Source organism: Heterodontus francisci, chromosome 35, assembly GCF_036365525.1.
Source record: "Heterodontus francisci isolate sHetFra1 chromosome 35, sHetFra1.hap1, whole genome shotgun sequence".
Classification (NCBI taxonomy): Eukaryota; Metazoa; Chordata; class Chondrichthyes; order Heterodontiformes; family Heterodontidae; genus Heterodontus; species Heterodontus francisci.
The window spans coordinates 56,237,267-56,256,959 of NC_090405.1; the positions used below are offsets into that span (position 1 = coordinate 56,237,267).

At 43.7% G+C, this 19,693-nt stretch overlaps 1 protein-coding gene across 5 annotated transcripts in view; it reads left to right on the forward strand.

The window, feature by feature from the left end:
- Positions 1-19,693, forward strand: part of otud7a (OTU deubiquitinase 7A) — a 307,458-nt gene that overhangs the window by 279,297 nt on the left and 8,468 nt on the right. For all 5 annotated transcript variants that reach the window (XM_068015653.1, XM_068015658.1, XM_068015654.1 and 2 more), the window contains 4 exons: positions 2,638-2,765; positions 4,382-4,531; positions 14,942-15,056; positions 15,394-15,478. In XM_068015653.1, coding sequence (XP_067871754.1) covers positions 2,638-2,765; positions 4,382-4,531; positions 14,942-15,056; positions 15,394-15,478 — 478 coding nt within the window. The remainder of the gene's footprint in view (positions 1-2,637; positions 2,766-4,381; positions 4,532-14,941; positions 15,057-15,393; positions 15,479-19,693) is intronic.

A 19,693-nucleotide genomic window follows, 5' to 3' on the forward strand; every position in this document is an offset into this window, starting at 1 on the left:
TTTTTTATGGAATACAATCAAGTAGCATTATTTATTTAGAGATACAGCACTGAAACAGGCCCTTCGGCCCACCGAGTCTGTGCCGACCATCAACCACCCATTTATACTAATCCGACACTAATCCCATATTCCTACCACATCCCCACCTGTCCCTATATTTTCCCTACCACCTACCTATACTAGGGGCAATTTATAATGGCCAATTTACCTATCAACCTGCAAGTCTTTGGCTGTGGGAGGAAACCGGAGCACCCGGAGAAAACCCACAGGGAGAACTTGCAAACTCCGCACAGGCAGTACCCAGAATTGAACCCGGGTCGCTGGAGCTGTGAGGCTGCGGTGCTAACCACTGCGCTACTGTGCTGCCCTGAGTACTGAAACTTTGTAGGATCCAGGGTTAACCCTGGGAGACACAGAGCCAAGCCTATCCACTTTCCCAACAGGAAAGCTGAAGGAAAAAATGCTGTGTATTGTTCTCCAGTTCTTCCAAACAACTGGGGGCCTTGGACAGGTCATCCTCACTCACCTCCACAGTAGTGTACAGTGTTTTAAAATGAAGCTTTATATGGGGTGTTTCAGACGGGTGTATATGAAACTGAACGGGTTAGTGAGTGTGTTTGTGTGTTTTAAAAATTGATCTATCCTCTAAGACAATAATTGGTTTGATAGCAAAGAACTTAATCAGTCTCAGCAAATTGAGCCAATTCATTGTGAAAGTGCAACGAGTTTCCATCCAACACTAGAAAATAAACTAATTTCTGAAATCTGACAATGGGCACCGTGCTTTATTGTTTTGGCCTCTGGACTTCACCAGTCTGCTGAGGGGCAGCATACATTGCCAATCTGCCTCCCCTGCATTGTGGACATCTTCGTTATCCAAGAGGAAGAAAAGCCAGGTTTCTATTAAATAGTGAAGTTTAAATTATTGTCAGAGCAATAGAATCTGGTACACTTATCAGGTCACAGGATTTCTTGTATCCTTAGCTGTCACAAGATGAACAACCAACAAAATTGGGCTGTTATTTAACAGTGCCTAATGGGCAAATAGGGTAATTATGCTAATGTATTTTCTAGGTCAAATTTCTTGTAACTCGGCTCAGAGATCGAAGACAAACTGTAACAAAATTGGGCTGATTCCAGTTCCTACTGACAGAAGAACCAGAATATTGGTTCTATTTGATTATTGTGTTGGGTTATTCAGAGTAAAACTAGCAACTGATTGTGACTTGAACAGAATGTGACATCTAAGCAGAACTGTGCACATAATCTCATTCGATCTTACAGTCCTGTTTTGCACAATAAGAATATGGCCTGCTTAAGAGATTCTCCTTCCTTTTGGTGGCTTTATGCTGCTTTTAGAGAAGGAAACCTATTTTCAGCAGTCTATTTGGTAGCATAAAATCCTTGTCGTATCTGTTCAAATGTCAACCGGCTGACATAAATATGCAGCAGAATAAGTTCTGCAGCTGCTTTCATTTAAGGTTCATCAGCTAGGGTAGTGGACAGTCAGTGCATCATAGAGTAGTGAAATGTTGGTTTGCTCCTAAACTTCCAGACAGTTCATTTCCAATCATGCCTAAGCAATCACAGTGAGGGTGTGTGTGAGTGGAGTCCAGGTTGAGCCCTCGAATCCGAGTTTGAGCTGACCTGGACAACACTTTCTCAGCTCTCTTCAGCTGGGTACTGGGTAGCATTAACACTTGAGATCAGGTTTCCTTGTCCCTTTACATCTGCAAAATGGTGCAGAATGCTAAGAGAAGTCAACCTAGAACAGCAGAAGAAATGAAACAAAATTGCATCTCGTTACCTGTAATATCCTACCCTCAGGACGGAAGGCATTTCATTTGGCTGCAAAAGAGTGTACCAATATTTCAAGCATGAGCAAATTTAAAACACACTATCTGCATTCAAGGATATGCACAGTTTTGAAACTCCCAACTCAGGGAGGTGTCCAGTTTTGTTTTATAAAGCATATTTCATATAGAGATTTAGTGCCAAGAGATGTGGTTTCATTTTGAGATTTAGCTCATGTCCCTGTTAGAGATAACTAATAGAATGCATTTTCTAATCTTAGAAGTTGAAGTACAGACTGCTTATAGAAAAACTAGCATCTATGAATCTTTGATAGAAAATGCTTGTTTGAGAACTGGGTGGTGCAATGGGTTAAACACTGGCTGTTCACCTTTGGACTCTGGTTCAAATCGTACCCAGACTGGTGCAGTGGAAAGCTTCTTTTGCTTTCTAGCTACTAGGGTTCTATGTGAAATGAGTTTGAACAGTCTCAACCCAGTTCCTAGTGGATATGGACTCTCAGCACAAAACTGCCCCTAATTAACAGGGATGGTTGGTGTGGGAATTGAAAACAAATGTCCCTTGAGGTTGATACTGAGACACTTTGGGACATGATAGAACAAGTTTTACTCTGCATCTGGCTGTGCTGTACCTGACTTGGGTGTACTTGATGCTGACACTGGTTCTTGAAATGGAAAATGTTCTACTCTTCAAACAGTAATATCCTTTATTGTGACTGGAATAAAAAAGGTAAAAGTATAATTGAAGGAAAAGGCTTGCCTTGTGAATTTGTAAGATATTGTGGAGAGTTATATAAAGCTTTTGGGTAATTGTTTTTATTCACAGTGTGGATAACTCCGAGGATCCAGTTTATGAAAGTTTAGAGGAGTTCCATGTGTTTGTTTTGGCTCATGTGTTACGAAGACCAATTATTGTTGTTGCGGATACAATGCTAAGGGATTCAGGAGGTGAAGGTTAGTCTGACTTTTCTTTCTTCCTCGCTAAATGGTGGGGTTCTGTTGCTGTTCTATTCTTTCAAGGTAATTTTCCCCAGGTGAGGCAGTAGTCCACCAGGCAGCATTGTGGAATGAAGCAGGTTAGATTGACCTGCTGTCTGACTTCCCATGGAACTTAGCCATATTACGTGGGAAGGCAGCAAGCAAAGGTTAAGCACTTCTTCACGTGCTATTAAGTTGGGGGGGGGGGGGGTGTGGTTGTAGGGGCAGTTTAAGAATCTCCACTAGGAGATTCTTTTTGCAGTTTAAAATTGTACATCAGCTGGTGGTGGAGCTGAGGTATTAAATCCCGAGGGGCAGCAGGCTGGAACGGAGGAGTACAGGTTCAGCCTGTCACTTTCAGTACCCTAATCTCAGCTACGCTGCATATGGAGATGGAGTTAGAGCCAGACATGGCCATTCAACAACAGTAAAATCAGAAGTGGTGGGTGTTAACCACACATGTTTACCAGCAGCTGCAAGATGGCATTGGAGGCGACTTGCACTCTTGACTGCAATTGGTTAATGTCCAGGTGAGGGATGGGCGACAATAGGCTTTAAACATTGGGGAATACATACCAAGACCCACCATCTTCCAAGTAAATGAAGAAGAGCTAGTCCATCTGAAGAATAATATTCAAATAGATTGTCAGAATTAAAATAAAAAGGCTTTACAAGTTGTCAACGTTACGGCCCACTTTCAGAACTCCGTTTGACCAATTGAATCCAATCCTTGTAAAGAAAAAACCATCAGTCAGTTTAACACATTGCCAGATATTAAAAAGGCTCCACACTTTTTTGAGTGAAATAAAACACGCACGTAAATCAAATGGATTCCAACTCATTATTGTGAGATGTCCATATTTTTACACTGCATCTTGTTTCTTCTCCTTGTCCCTCCAGGCCTCACATAGTAACATTTGCTTCATAATAGGTTTGCTCTCCTCACCATCACATTACTATTTTACATAGATTTTAAACTGTATGATATTTTAATTGCATTGGAATTGAGGTACAGCCTTTAAAATCAATGCTAATGATGTTATCCAAGCCAATTACGTAAAGCACTGATAATTTAAAACTATTACTGACAGTTAGACTCGAGCAGCAAGTTAAACAGGATGTTCTTCAACAAAATGGGCATCATTATTTGAATTTAGCACTTTAGGCTTTTATCCAGCCTGGAAATGGCACTTTAGAAATGCAGAATGCAACAAATGCTGTGGTCAATAAACTATTTGATATCACAGAAAATGCTGTAAATACATAGCAGGCCAGAAATGTTAGGTTAATGTTTGAAATGGGATCCTTTATCAGACTAAAAGCAAAATACTGTGTCTGCTGGAAATCTGAAATAAAAACAAGAAACGCTGGAAATACATCTCTCCACAGATGCTGCCAGACCTGCTGAGTATTTCCAGTGTTTCTTGTTTCTGTTCCTTTATCAGACTGCTATGAAGAAGAGCCCAGCTGAAACACTGGCATGTCTTTCTCTTTCAGATGGGCCTGCTCTGTATTTCCAACCGTTTGTGTTATTTCACATTTTACTGTTCTGTGTGCTGAAGAAATGTTGGTGCTTTTTTTTGTTGTTGCAGCATTTGCACCAATACCTTTTGGAGGGATTTACTTACCTCTGGAAGTACCCCCTAATAGATGTCACTGCTCACCTTTAGTCTTAGCCTATGATCAGGCCCATTTCTCTGCACTGGTGTCTATGGAACAGAATGACCAACAAAGGGAACAAGGTATTGTATTTGTATTTTCTTGTCAATTGCCAATATGCAGTACCAAAACTCCAGTTGACCAACTACAAGATTATAGGGCAGTTTCACTGATGGTAGAGCACTTTCCACTTTCAAAGTAACCTTGAAATTTGGAGAGGCAGACCCAAGGAGGCTCTTAGTTCAACACCCCAAGCCTTAAATATTAATTAAATTTGGACAAAACCAGGTAAAACCCAATTACTAAATGTTCTAAACTAATTTTCTTGTCAGAATAAGTAGGGGAAAAAAAGTCAAACTTATGAGTTTGCTTTCCTGTTGTTGCAGTTTCATTTAGCTGAGTGGTAGCACTCTCACCTCTAATACAAGGTTGAGTTCCATCCACAGCAAGAGCTTTGCATTCAGAAGAAATGAGAAGTGGCATGTGTCTGTTTATGGAAAATGTGCTTCAAGTGCGGGAAAGGTCTTGTGAGATAAGGACATTATAGTTCTGTTCTGGTAACTAAAATATTTCAAATGTTATCGTTTAACAAATTCACAAGTGATATAAACAAAAAGAACTAGTAAACATGTGAAGTGCTGACTAAATAATGGTGATGGTTGGTGCGGCAGTCTTGGTACATGGTTCTATCTTTAATTATAAAAATGCTGGAAATGCCAGCATCTAAAAGAGAAGAGACAGATTAGCCTGCCTGTTTTCTCTGTTCAGATGCTGATGGAACTGTTGTGCATTTCCAATATTTTCTCTTTTTCCCTTAATTTCCAGCACTCCCAATTTTTTTTTCTTTTCTGTAGTTTCTTGTTATCTGAACAGCTCAGGCTGCACTATCTGCTGGTTGATTAGTTGCTGCTACTAACTGCCTCCTTTTGGTTTTCTGGTCGTATATAGCCTTCAGTACTCTGAGCTGAAGCAGGAGAATAGAATTATTACATTGCACGGGTGCCTGAATGACGTAATATTTTAGGATATCAGCTGGGATATGCACGCTACTCTCCCTCTCTCTGCCTTTTTCTCTAAGCGTCAGCATGGTCATTGAAACTACAATATCATTGAATACAATATTAAGCTGGATTAGCATTTTCTATGGGCTGAGGAAGAGTTTAGGCAGTTTGTCTGGCAGCATAGCGCAGTCTGTATGGGTGTAAGTTATTGCTAAAGCTTTATGGAGCATGCGACTACCAGATTGAGGTCTGTTAATAATGGCTTAATGTTGTACGGCTGGCTTGATTGACAGCAGAAAAGGAATTAAATAAGAAGTGTTAAATTCAGATGCAGAGCAGAGGCTGGACATGAACAGGATACAGATGGAATCTTGGAGCAAAATGTGGGTGAATTACCAGGATGTTGGTTTGGGCCCTGGCAGTGAAGTACAGAGGGGCCTGGGAGGGAGGCCCAGACACAAGGGATACAGGCACACAGTGTGGCAGAGGCTCTTTAAATCAAGTCCAAGCACCCGGCTGTGTTTATATATTATGATTCAGGTTTGTCATCTCCATTCAGAGGGATAAATAATCCACTCGCCTCAGAATTGCAATATTTAAAGCAACAATCTTGTCAACCATCTTCCTCTGGCTTTGAACCTGGGTAAAGGACTGTCATGCCCACAGGGGAAAACAATTTTGCTATGTTTTGACTGGGCAATTTCTTTTTGCAATAAGGTGATTAAATTTTTTGATGGTGTGTAATTGAGGTTAAATATTTTGCACAATATGATTAGTGAATAATGAAAGTAGAAAATAGCTAATTAAAAAACAAAAAGCAGGGACTTAACTGATGGGAAAGATAGAAATTGGCAAACAGACAGCAAGATCATGGCTTTTGATGCAGATAATGGGGGTGATGAAGGGGGTGGGACCCAAAATAGTAGTCTCTCCGATGAGATAGTTGAGGCAAATGTAGAGGTTAAAGCAAGCAAGTCCAGTAGGCAGGCCGGGCAGGGGCAGGACAGGGAGCGTGGAAGGTCTGGTAGGCTAAACTGCATTTACTTTCATGTAAGAAGCCTTACAGGTAAGGCAGATGAACTCGAAGCATGGATCGGTACATGGGATTGTGATATTATAGCTATTACGGAAACGTGGTTGAGGGATGGGCAGGACTGGCAGCTCAATGTTCCGGGGTATTGATCCTTCCGGCGTGACAGAGGTGGAGGTAAGAGAGGAGGGGGAGTTGCACTATTGATTAGGGAGAACATCACGGCAGTACTTGGAGAGGATATCCCGGGAGGAATGTCCAGCGAGGCCATATGGGTAGAACTTAGAAATAAGAAAGGGGTGATCACTTTGATGGGATTATACTATAGGCCTCCCAATAGTCAGAGGGAAGTGTAGGGAAATCACAGGTAGGTGTAGGAATTATAGGGTTGAAATAGTAGGTGATTTTAACTTCCCTAATATTGACTGGGACTGTCTTAGTGCTAAGGGATCAGATGGGGAAGAATTTGTTTAGTGTGTCCAGGATAGTTTTCTGAAGCAGTATGTGGATGGCCCTACTAGAGAAGGGGCTACACTCGACCTCCTGTTAGGAAATGAGGATGGGCAGGTGGTTGATGTCAGTGGGGGAGCACTTTGGGACCAGTGACCCTAACTCTATTAGCTTCAAGATAGTTACGGAAAAGGCTAGGACTGGTCCTCAGGTTGAAGGCCTAAATTGGGGGAAGGCTAATTTCGATGGCGTCAGACAGGAACTCTCAAAAGTTGAATGGGAGAGGCTGTTTACAGGTAAAGGAACGTCTGGCAAGTGGGAGGCTTTTAAAAGTGAGATAGGAAGAGTTCAGGACCGGCATGTTCCTGTTAGATGGAAAGGCAAAGCTGGCAAGTTTAGGGAACCTTGGTTGATTTGGGATATTGAGGGTCTGGTCAGGACAAAGAAGGAGGCATACGTCAGGTATAGGCAGCTAGGATCGAGCGAGTCCCTCAAAGAGTATAGGGGATGTAGGAGTACACTTAAGAAGGAAATTAGGAGGGCGAAAAGGGGCGATGAGATTTCCCTGGCAGATAAGATAAAGGAGGATCCTAAAAGATTCTATAAGTATATTAAGAGTAAAAGGGTAGCTAGGGAGAGAATAGGTCCCCTTAAGGATCAGTGTGGCAATCTATGTGTGAAGTCACGGGAAATGGGCGAGGTCTTAAATGAATATTTCTCGTCCGTATTTACCGTGGAGAAGTTCATGGAAGCTAGTGAGTTCAAGGGGGGGAACAGTGATATCCTGGAGCATATCAACATTACAAAGGAGGAGGTGTTGGAGATATTGAAGCGCATTAAGGTGGATAAATCCCCAGGACCTGACCAGGTATATCCTCGGATGCTATGGGAAGCAAGGGAGGAGATTGCTGGGGCCCTGGCAGAGATTTTTGTATCATCATTAGCCACGGGTGAGGTACCGGAAGACTGGAGGATAGCTAATGTTGTGCCTTTATTTAAGAAGGGCAGCAGGGATAAGCCAGGTAACTACAGGCCAATGAGCCTTACATCAGTAGTGGGAAAGTTATTGGAAGGGATTCTGAGAGACAGGATTTATATGCATCTGGAAAGGCATGGTCTGATTAGGGATAGTCAGCATGGCTTTGTGCTTGGGAAATCATGTCTCACGAATTTGATTGAGTTTTTCGAGGAGGTGACCAAGAGGATTGACGAGGGCAGGGCGATGGACGTTGTCTACATGGATTTAGCAAGGCCTTTGACAAGGTCCCGCATGGTAGGCTGGTCTGGAAGGTTTGAACACATGGGATCCAGGGTGAGCTAGCAAATTGGATACAAAATTGGCTTGGTGTTAGGAGGCAGAGGGTGGTAGTGGAGGGTTGTTTTTCAGATTGGAGGCCAGTGACAAGTGGTGTGCCACAGGGATCGGTGCTGGGCCCTTTGTTGTTTGTCATATATATTAATGACTTGGATGTGAATGTAAGGGGCATGATTAGTTAGTTTGCAGATGACACCAAAATTGGTGGTATAGTGGACAGTGAAGAAGGTTCTCTAAGGTTACAACAGGATATAGATCAACTGAGAAAGTGGGCAAGGGATTGGCAAATGGAATTTAATGCAGACAGGTGCAAAGTGATGCATTTTGGGAAGTTAAACCAGGGCAGGACATATACAGTGAATGACAGGGCCCTGGGGAGTGTTCTTGAGCAGAGACACCTTGGGGTGCAAGTACACAGTTCCCTGAAAGTGGCAACACAGGTAGACAAGGTGGTGAAGAAGGCGTATGGCATGCTTGCCTTCATCGGCCGAGGCATTGAGTACAAGAGTTGGGACGTCATGTTACAGTTGTACATAACGTTGGTTGGGCCGCATTTGGAGTACTGTGTGCAGTTCTGGTCGCCGCACTACAGGAAAGATGTGATGAAACTAGAGAGGGTGCAGAAAAGATTCACAAGGATGTTGCCTGGTTTGGAGGGCTTGAGTTATAAACAAAGATTGGATAGGCTGGGTCTGTTTTCCCTGGAGCGAAGGAGGCTGAGAGGGGACATGATAGAGGTATATAAAATTATGAGAGGCATAGATAGGGTAGATAGCCAGAGTCTGTTTCCCATGGTCGGGGTGACTAAAACTAGAGGGCAGAGATTTAAGGTGAGAGGGAGGAGGTTTAAAAGGGATCAAAGGGGTAAATTTTTCACACAAAGAATAGTGGGTATCTGGAATGAGCTGGTGGAGGCAGGAACAGTTGTGACATTTAAGAGGCATCTGGACAGGTACTTGCATGAGCAAGGCATAGAGGGATATGGAATTAATGCAGGCAGGTGGGATTAGTATAGATAGGCATTATGGTCGGCATGGACGCGGTGGGCCGAAGGGCCTGTTTATATGCTGTACAACTCGATGACTCTATAACATATTAGATTTTAAGGTCACAGATCTGAAACGTTAACTCTGTTTCTGTCTGCACAGATGCTGTCAGATCTGCTGAGTATTTTAGCACTTTCTGTTTTTATTTCAGATTTTATATTTTGTGTAATAAAATATTTCATTTCCTCTCCAGTTTATTCCATTTCTTTGAGAAGTCTGGAAAATCTAATCTGCTTTAAAGGCAATTTCAGTCAAGCTCCAGTTTCAGTTTATAAAAAGATAAAATGCTGGAAACCCTCACCAGGGCAGGGGTCTCAGCTAGAGGCCTGCTCAGGTCGGAAAAAAAAAACCCGACCGAACCACAGCGGACCCGAGCCCGGCCCGAGTCCCTCCGGTTTTGCCCCGAACGCGCCCTGACTCGACCCGAGCCCGACCCAACCATCCCTTTACTTACCTTCCGACTCGGAACCTCCAGGAAGCTGCAGCGCATGCGTGATGACATCACAGTGACATCACTCGCTCACTGCGCAGAATCCGTTTCATCCCAGACTCTCAGCTTAAGTAAGTTTTTTTTTAATTGCAATACTTACCAGCAGAGCACTTACCATGTGTGTCCGGCCCGGCCTGACCCGACTCAACCTGGATTTGGCCTGACCCAATCCCGAAGGCCGGACCCTGAAGATGGGCCCGACCCGACCCAAGCCTAACAAGTCGTCGGGTCCCGTCGGGTTCAGGTCGGGTAGCAGGCCTGTAGTCTCAGCACCCAGTTTTCGTCCATTCATCCATCTGGAATCAGTTAGTGTCTGCCGCCATCTGCTGATGAACTTTACATAATATTTCAAATGTGTCTTTACATCTTGCTGCCAGACATTCTATCTTATTGAAGAATTTGTCTTGGTTTGTTTCAAGAGAAATAAATTTATCAGCTTCTATGGTCAGATTTCTCATTTACTTACCAAAGTGGGTAATGGAGGTTAGTTGCAGATTTCTCAGCATGGCTGCAATTTACTGCTAATATGGAGGTGGGGACAGCATTATTGTGACTGAGGCCCTGCCACTCTAAGTGAGGAACATTTCAGCTGATGCACATGCTGTGATAACCATGGGGCACTGTACTCCTTCCCCTCTGGAGTAAGCACATAATTATCTTAAAGCATAACTTGCCTCATCATAGGACTTAATACCATTTAGTGCAAAGCTCTAATGCTGGTGTTCCAGTGCAAAAAAACTAATCAAACTTATTCGAAGCAGGGTCTGTGTATTTATTCAACGTTACAGAATGGTGCTTTGCATTATGTTGTCAGCCATGGCTCAGTGGGTAGCACTCTTGCCACTTGGTCAAAAGGTCACGGCTTCAAGTCGCACTCCAGAGAGTTGAGCACGTCCAACCCAGCCAATTACTGCCCCCTCAGCCTACTCTCAATCATCAGTAAAGAGATGGAAGGTGTCATCATCAGTGCCATCAAGAGGCACTTGCTTAGCACTAACCTGCTCAGTGACGCTCAGTTTGGGTTCCGCCAGGGCCACTCAGCTCCTGAACTCATTACAGCCTTGGTTCAAACATGGACAAAAGAGCTGAACTCAAGAGGTGAGGTGCGAGTGAGTGCCCTTGACATCAAGGCAGCATTTGACCGAGTATGGCATCAAGGAGCCCTAGCAAAACTGAGGTCAAGGGAATCGGGGAAACCCTCTGCTGGCTGGAGTCATACCTAGCGCCAAGTAAGATGGTTGTGGTTGTTGGAGGTCAATCATCTCAGTCCCAGGACATCACTGCAGGAGTTGCTCAGGGTAGTGCCCTAGCCCAACCATTTTCAGCTGCTTCAACAATGACCTTTCCTCCATCATAAGGTCAGAAGTGGGGATGTTCGCTGATGACTGCACAATGTTCACCATTCTGACTCCTCAGATACTGAAGCAGCCCATGTCCAGATGCAGCAAGACCTGGACAATATCCAGGCTTGGGCTGATAAGTGGCAAGTATCATTTGCGTCACACAAGTGCCGGGCAATGACCATCTCCGACAAGAGAGAATCTAACCATCTCCCCTTGACATTCAATGGCATTACCATTGCTGAATCCCCCACTATCAACATCCTAGGGGCTACCATTGACCAGAAACTGAACTGGAGTAGCCATATAAATACTGTGGCTGCAAGAGCAGATCAGAAGCTGGGAATCCTGCGGCAAGTAACTCACCTCCTGACTCCCCAAAGCTTGTCTACAAGGCACAAGTCAGGAGTGTGATGGAATACTCTCCACTTGCCTGGATGGGTGCAGCTCCAACAACACTCAAGAAGCTCGACACCGTCCAGGACAAAGCAGCCCGCTTGATTGGCACCCCATCCACAAACATTCACTCCCTCCACCACTGACGCACAGTGGCAGCAGTGTGTACCATCTACAAGATGCACTGCAGCAATGCACCAAGGCTCCAAGACAGCAGTTTCTAAACCCGCGACCTCTACCAACTAGAAGGACGAGGGCAGCAAATACATGGGAACACCATCACCTGCAAGTTCCCCTCCAAGTCACACACCATCCTGACTTGGAACTATATCGCCGTTCCTTCACTGTCGCTGGGTCAAAATCCTGGAACTCCCTTCCTAACAGCACTGTGGGTGTACCTACCTCACATGGACTGCAGCGGTTCAAGAAGGCAGCTCACCACCACCTTCTCAAGGGCAATTAGGGATGGGCAGTAAATGCTGGCCTGGCCAGCGATGCCCACATCCCATGAATGAATTTTTTTAAAAATCCAGACTGACACTTTGCTGCAGTACTGAGGAAGTTTTGCATTGTCAAAGGTGGTGGTGTTTGGATGAGATGTTAGGCCAAGGCCCCATCTGCCTTCACAGGTAGAGGTAATAGATTCCATGGCACTATTCAAAGAAGAGCAAGGGTGTTCTTTCCAGTGACCTGACTGACATTTATTCCTCAGCCAATATCACTTAAAAACAGAGTATCTGGTCATAATCACATTGTGTTTATGGAATCTTGCTGTGCATAAATTGCACTTCAAAAGCACTTAATTGGCTGCAAAGTGCTGAGACATCTTGGAATTTGTGATATAAATGAAGTTTGTTATTGAGTAAATTTGCACAATGACTGATACACCCACATACAGAGCGGAGGAATCTTCTCTAAGCATTTTAACACAGACAATAACACTTCAATTAGTCATTTGAAATAATTCTTTCAAAACCATGTTCAACATAGATAAAATAATCAAACAAAGAATAAAATTGAAAACACAGATATAAGATGCTGGAAATACACAACTGACTAGTCGCCATCTATAGAGAGAAAAAAGCCAGGTTGACTTTTTATATGTAAAAGCAAAATACTGCAGATGCTGGAAGTCTGAAATAAAAACAAGAAATGCTGGAAATACTCAGCAGGTCTGGCAGCATCTGTGGAGAGAGAAGCGGAGTTAATGTTTCAGGTCAGTGACCCAACATCAGAACAGGTAAAGGTTAGAAATGTAAAAGGTTTTAAGCAAGTAGAGTGGGGGTGGGGCAAGAGATAACAAAAGAGGTGTTGATAGGACAAGGTCACAGAGAATAACTGACCAGAAGGTCATGGAGCAAAGGCAAACTGTATGTTAATGCTCTGCTGAAAGACAATGCATTAGAACAGCGAGTACAGTATGTTCTGTACACAAAAAGCAGGACAAATCTAACCCGGCCAATTACCGCTCTATCAGTCCACTCTCGATCATCAGCAAAGCGATGGAAGGGGTCGTTGACAGCGCTATCAAACGGCACTTACTCAGCAATAACCTGCTCACTGACGCTCAGTTTGGGTTTCGCCTGGACCACTCAGCTCCTGACCTCATTACAGCCTTTGTCCAAACGTGGATAAAAGATCTGAATTCCAGAGGTGAGATGAGAGTGAGTGCCCTTGACATCAAGGCAGCATTTAACTGAGTATGGCGTCAAGGAGCCCTAGCAAAACTGGAGTCAATGGGAATCGGGGAAAATTCTCCACTGGTTGGAGTCATACCTAGCACAAAGGAAAATGGTTATGGTTGTTGGAGGTCAATCATCTCAGTCCCAGAACATCACTGCACGAGTTCCTCAGGGTAGTCTCCTAGGTCCAACCATCTTCAGCTGCTTCATCAATGACCATCCCTCCATCATAAGGTCAGAATTGGGATGTTCGCTGATGATTGCACAATGTTCAGTACCATTTACAATTCCTCAGATACTGAAGCAGCCCGTGACCATATGCAGCAAGACCTGAACAACATCCAGGCTTAGGCTGAAAAGCGGCAAGTAACATTCGTGCCACACAAGTGCCAAGCAATGACCATCTTAAACAAGAGAGAATCTAACCATCTCTACTTAATATTCAATGGCATTACCATCGCTGAAACCCCCACTATCAACATCCTGGGGATTACCATTGACCAGAAACTGAACTGGAGTAGCCACATTAATATAGTGGCTACAAGAGCAGGTCAGGGGCTGGGAATTCTGTAGCGAATAACTCACCTACTGACTCTCCAGTGCCTGTCCACCATCTACAAGGCATAAGTCAGGAGCGTGATGGAGTACTCTCCACTTGCCTGGATGAGTGCAGCCCCAACAACACTCAAGAAGCTTGACACCATCCAGGACAAAACAGCCCGCTTGATTGGCACCCCATCCACAACCTTTAACATTAACTCCCTTCCCCATCGACGCACAGTGGCAGCAGTGTGTACCATCTACAAAATGCACTGCAGCAACTCGCCAAGGCTCTTTTGACAGCACCTTCCAAACCCGCGACCTCTACCACCTATGAGGGCAAGGGCAGCAGATGCATGGGAACACCACCACCTGCAAGTTCCCCTCCAAGCCACACACCATCTTGACTTGGAACAATATCCTGGTTCCTTCACTGTCGCTGAGTCAAAATCCTGGAATTCCTTTCCTAACTGCACTGTGGGTGTACTTCCACCACATGGACTACAGCAGTTCAAGGCAGTGGCTCACCACCACCTTCTCAAGGCAATTAGGGATCGGCAATAAATGCTGGCTTAGCCAACGACACCCACATTCCATGAATGAATAAAAATAAAATTGTAATGAATGGTGAGCCTCCTCCTGTTTGTACAGATACTTTATTTGGATGGCAGTCTGGGGAAGGAAAGAATCCACCCCAGCCTTAGTTTGTATCTGTTTGCTGAAGCCAGTGCATTGATTTGAGCGTAACATTCTGTCACAGTTTGTTTTGGTGTTAGTGAGTGATTGTGTTTGGACTCTCACAGATGATTCTGTGCATGGCAAGTTCCTGATCTTCTTCATGGCAATCCCCATTCCCACCTGTGAAGGAAATAACTTAGCTTCTGCTCCTTGCCTTCCCATTAGAAGAAATTGATGTGCAGCTTAATACAAGTCACACTCTCGTGAAGCTACTTGCATGCAACTTTGGTATAGATCTGGAAGCAAGTTCTGTGTTTGCACTATCAAGTGGTGGCCATTGAGAGACGCAGATAAAACGCATTCACAAAAAATTACTACTTCACAATTGTAATTTTAATTGTCCTCAGTAAAATTGCAAAGGAGAATATATTTCTCCATTCAGATAACTACCGTTATCTTAAACTTGAAGAGAAATTACTATTCAGTTTTATTCCCTATGTTGTGCTAATGTTTTCTGTCATTTAGCTGCAATTCCCTTGACTGACTCAGAACACAAACTGCTACCTTTGCACTTTGCGATGGATCCCAAGAAAGATTGGGAATGGGGTAAGGATGACAACGACAACACCAAATTGGCCAAGTGAGTGGATTTGTTTGGTTGTAATGTTGGTTTCAAAGCATATCGTTTGTCCCTTTGAGAATAACAAATCATTCCAAATATATGAATAGAATTAAGCCCTGCAATCCAATAGTGAGTGCTGTAGTAACTTGATTAGGAGTAATTTATCAATTACAAGTTGTGGACACTGGCTTTCAGCTTCACTTGATGACTTTTGCAAATTGAGAGGGTAAAACATTGAATAGTTTTGTTCAATGTCATTTCACAATGGGGATTGTTAGTCTTACCACTGACTTTCAAGCTTAATCCATTTGTTTTCCGTGTGGATGTTTTATCACCATGCATTCTTTTCTTTCAGTTTGATCCTTTCCCTGGAAGCTAAGCTTCACCTACTGCACAGCTATATGAATGTATCCTGGATTTGTATTCCTGCTGAAACAAGGGTAAATTTTTTCACACATTTAAGATGCAGGGGATGGAGGTTCTTGCTCTGATTTATGCGCCTCGTAGAACATTTCTCCAGTGATACTGTGCAACAGAATTTCCTTCGATCCATTTGAAAAATAGTTGCGAATTACACCACAAATTACCCTGAGCAATAACGTGGTGAAAACTTTTAAAGCATTCATTCCATACTCCTGTCTTTGCTATTATAATGGTGCTGTTACCCTGTTTATTTTCAGTGAGTTAATGTCTCCAAAGAGTAAACAAAAGAGCTTGCTATTTAGCATTGTACCATCCTGTGCAGTGAGATTTCCAGGCTATTAGTTTTTAATGGTACTTAAATGATTTTACTGCTGTTAGGAGTGTGATTTGCTGAGTGAACATACGTAGATATAAACTTTTACTTCCCACCCTATAGTCACAAAACTAATATTTTCTAAAAACATATTAACTTGGTTGCAGTAGGTCTCTGCTAATGTAAAATAAATTATGTAGTGTAATGCAAGCCAAGAATGAGGCGCATTAATTTTGCCACATGGACAATTGTTGCTGGGGAGAAGGCCTGTGACAAGGGGTTGCCAGGCCCCTGGCTGGAAAGACATTTTTGCATATTAACAGACAGTGCTTGAAACAAAGGAGCAATTCCCTGCTCCAATACAATCCACAAACAGACGTGGTCAAACCAGTTAGTCACATGACTAACATGCTTGGCAGTCTGGGTTTTTTTCTGAATTGTACAGTTTGTGCTGAAAATCTGCAGAAAACTGTTTGCTCCTGGATTGAAAAGACCTCTCCTGACTGGCTCACCACAGCCTGTTTTCTCCCATCTTTTTCTCACGGAACTCCAAAACCCACTGAAGACACATGAACCCCAAGAGAGAAAAGTCTCCTACTGTGAACAAGGTTTAAGAAGAATACTGGGCCTCAACGAAAAGCAAGATCTACCTACAAACAAGGACTCTACAGCGAGCTCGAAGCACAGTAACAAAAAACCCTCTTCAGAGATTGCCTCAAACTTTTCCACTTTATTTTTCTTCTCTTCTTTCTGTCCCTATCTGCATGTGTGTATCGCGTATGCATGCTGGCGTGGGGCGTGGCGTGTATGCACAGGCGTTAACTGAATTAGAGTATAAGTTTAATTAATTTCAACTTCTTTAAACCTAAGAAAGTCCGTTTGTGCTGGTTTCTTTGTCTTATAATTGGAAAGTGGTGAACAAGGATTCACCAAGGGGGAGCTAAAACATGCTGTGTTAAAAATTAAACCCTGTTACAGAAGGACCAGGTGAAGGCTGAAAGGGAACCCTAGACCTCTTTCTCACCTGGCAGTAACAGAAATTTGCATGCTACTGTCTGGAATTGACCCACAGACAAACTAGAGAAATTGGAAGTGGGAAGCCAAATTGCTCCCAATCAAAAAAGAGCAAGATTAATACAGGTTTTCTTGTGGTTGTGTGTGCTTGAATACTAACATGTCTGCAACTGAAGCTAGTAGCTCTCCAAGCCAAGCTGAAGTAACTTGGATAAGTTAAATGCACTGTCTATGGAGGAGTTGAGGAAAACGGCTGAGCAGTGTGGGATCACTGTACGTGGCAAGGCTAGGAAGTCTGAACTCCTAAGGCTAGTGGCCAACCATTTTTCCCTTGAATCTGATGAAGCAGAAACAGTGTTAGAAATAGACCCAGACAGGGTTTTTAGAATTTAGAACATTACAGCGCAGTACAGGCCCTTCGGCCCTCGATGTTGCGCCGACCTGTGAAACCATCTGACCTACACTATTCCATTTTCATCCATGTGTCTATCCAATGTCCACTTAAATGCCCTTAAAGTTGGCGAATCTACTACTGCTGCAGGCAGGGCGTTCCACGCCCTTACTACTCTCTGAGTAAAGAAACTACCTCTCACATCTGTCCGATATCTATCACCCCTAAACTTAAAGCTATGTCCCCTCGTGTTTGCTATCACCATCCGAGGAAAAAGACGCTCACTATCCACCCTATCTAACCCTCTGATTATCTTATATGTCTCTATTAAGTCACCTCTCCTCCTCCTTCTCTCCAACGAAAACAACCTCAAGTCCCTCAGCCTTTCCTCGTAAGACCTTCCCTCCATACCAGGCAACATCCTAGTAAATCTCCTCTGCACCCTTTCCATAGCTTCCACATCCTTCCTATAATGCGGTGACCAGAACTGCACGCAATACTCCAGGTGCGGTCTCACCAGAGTTTTGTACAGCTGCAGCATGACCTCGTGGCTCCGAAACTCGATCCCCCGACTAATAAAAGCTAACACACCATATGCCTTCTTAACAGCCCTATTAACCTGGGTAGCAACCTTCAGGGATTTATGCACCTGGACACCAAGATCTCTCTGTTCATCTACAGTACCAAGAATCCTCCCATTAGCCCAGTACTCTGCATTCCTGTTACTCCTTCCAAAGTGAATCACCTCACACTTTTCCGCATTAAACTCCATTTGCCATCTCTCAGCCCAGCTCTGCAGCCTATCTATGTCTCTCTGTACCCGACAACATCCTTCGGCACTATCCACAACTCCACCGACCTTAGTGTCATCTGCAAATTTACTAACCCACCCTTCTACACCCTCTTCCAGGTCATTTATAAAAATGACAAACAGCAGTGGCCCCAAAACAGATCCTTGCGGTACACCACTAGTAACTAAACTCCAGGATGAACATTTGCCATCAACCACCACCCTCTGTCTTCTTTCAGCTAGCCAATTTCTGATCCAAAGCTCTAAATCACCTTCAACCCCATACTTGCGTATTTTCTGCAATAGCCTACCGTGGGGAACCTTATCAAACGCCTTACTGAAATCCATATACACCACATCCACTGCTTTACCCTCATCCACCTGTTTGGTCACCTTCTCGAAAAACTCAATAAGGTTTGTGAGGCACGACCTACCCGTCACAAAACCGTGCTGACTATCTCTAATGTACTTATTCTTTTCAAGATGATTATAAATCCTGTCTCTTATAACCTTTTCCAACATTTTACCCACAACCGAAGTAAGGCTCACAGGTCTATAATTACCAGGGCTGTCTCTACTCCCCTTCTTGAACAAGGGGACAACATTTGCAATCCTCCAGTCTTCCGGCACTATTCCTGTCGACAATGACGACATAAAGATCAAGGACAAAGGCTCCGCAATCTCCTCCCTAGCTTCCCAGAGAATCCTAGGATAAATCCCATCTGGCCCAGGGGACTTATCTATTTTCACACTTTCCAAAATTGCTAACACCTCCTCCTTGTGAACCTCAATCCCATCTAGCCTCGTAGCCTGAATCTCAGTATTCTCAACAACATTTTCTTTCTCTACTGTTAGCAAAGATACAATTGGAACAAAGGAAACTTGAATTAGAAGACAGGGAAAGAGAAAGACAGGAGAGGGAGAAAGAGAGAGCCTTCCAGAAGGAACATGAAGAAAAAGAGAGAGACGAGAGAGAAAGAAAGACAGGTGAAGGAATGAGAGAGAGAGGGGAGAGAGAGAGAAAGAATATTCCAGAAAGAATGTGAAGAAAGAGCTGAAGCAGCTTGAGTTAACTAGGGGGCAACAGAGTAACCCCAGTGAAAGCATGGCCAATATCGAGGAGCGTAATTCAGGGCTGGGTACAGATTTGTTAATACTAGTTCAATTAATTCCAAAATTCAATGAGGAAGATGTAGAAGCACTTTTTGTGTCGTTTGGGAAACTGGCAAGGCAGCTAAAAGGGACAGCTGAGACTTGGCCTCTTTTACTACAAAGCAGGCTAACTGTAAAAGCCCATGAGGTTTATTCCCCGTTGCCAGATGAGAGTTAATCAAATTATGAGCTGACAAAAAATGCTATCCGCAGGGCATATGAGTTAGTACCCGAAGCCTATCGCCAAACGTTTAGAACCCTCAAGAAGCAAGCTAATCAAACTTATCTGGCGTTTGAAAGAAGTAAGCAGCTGGCTTTTGACCAGTGGCTGAGGGCTCTTAAAGTATAGCTCAGCTATGAGAATCTCAGGGAAGTAGTTCTGTTAGAGGAATGTAAAAACTCTTTCTCACTCTCCATAAAGACCCATGTAGAGGAGCAGCAGGTTCAGATAGCCCGTTCTGGCTGATGACTTTGCTTCAATTTATAAGGCGGTTTCCCAGGGGAGAACCCCACAAATCTGAAAGGGACAAAAGGTGGGAAGGTGATAGAAGCCCAACCAGTCCTGGGAGAGA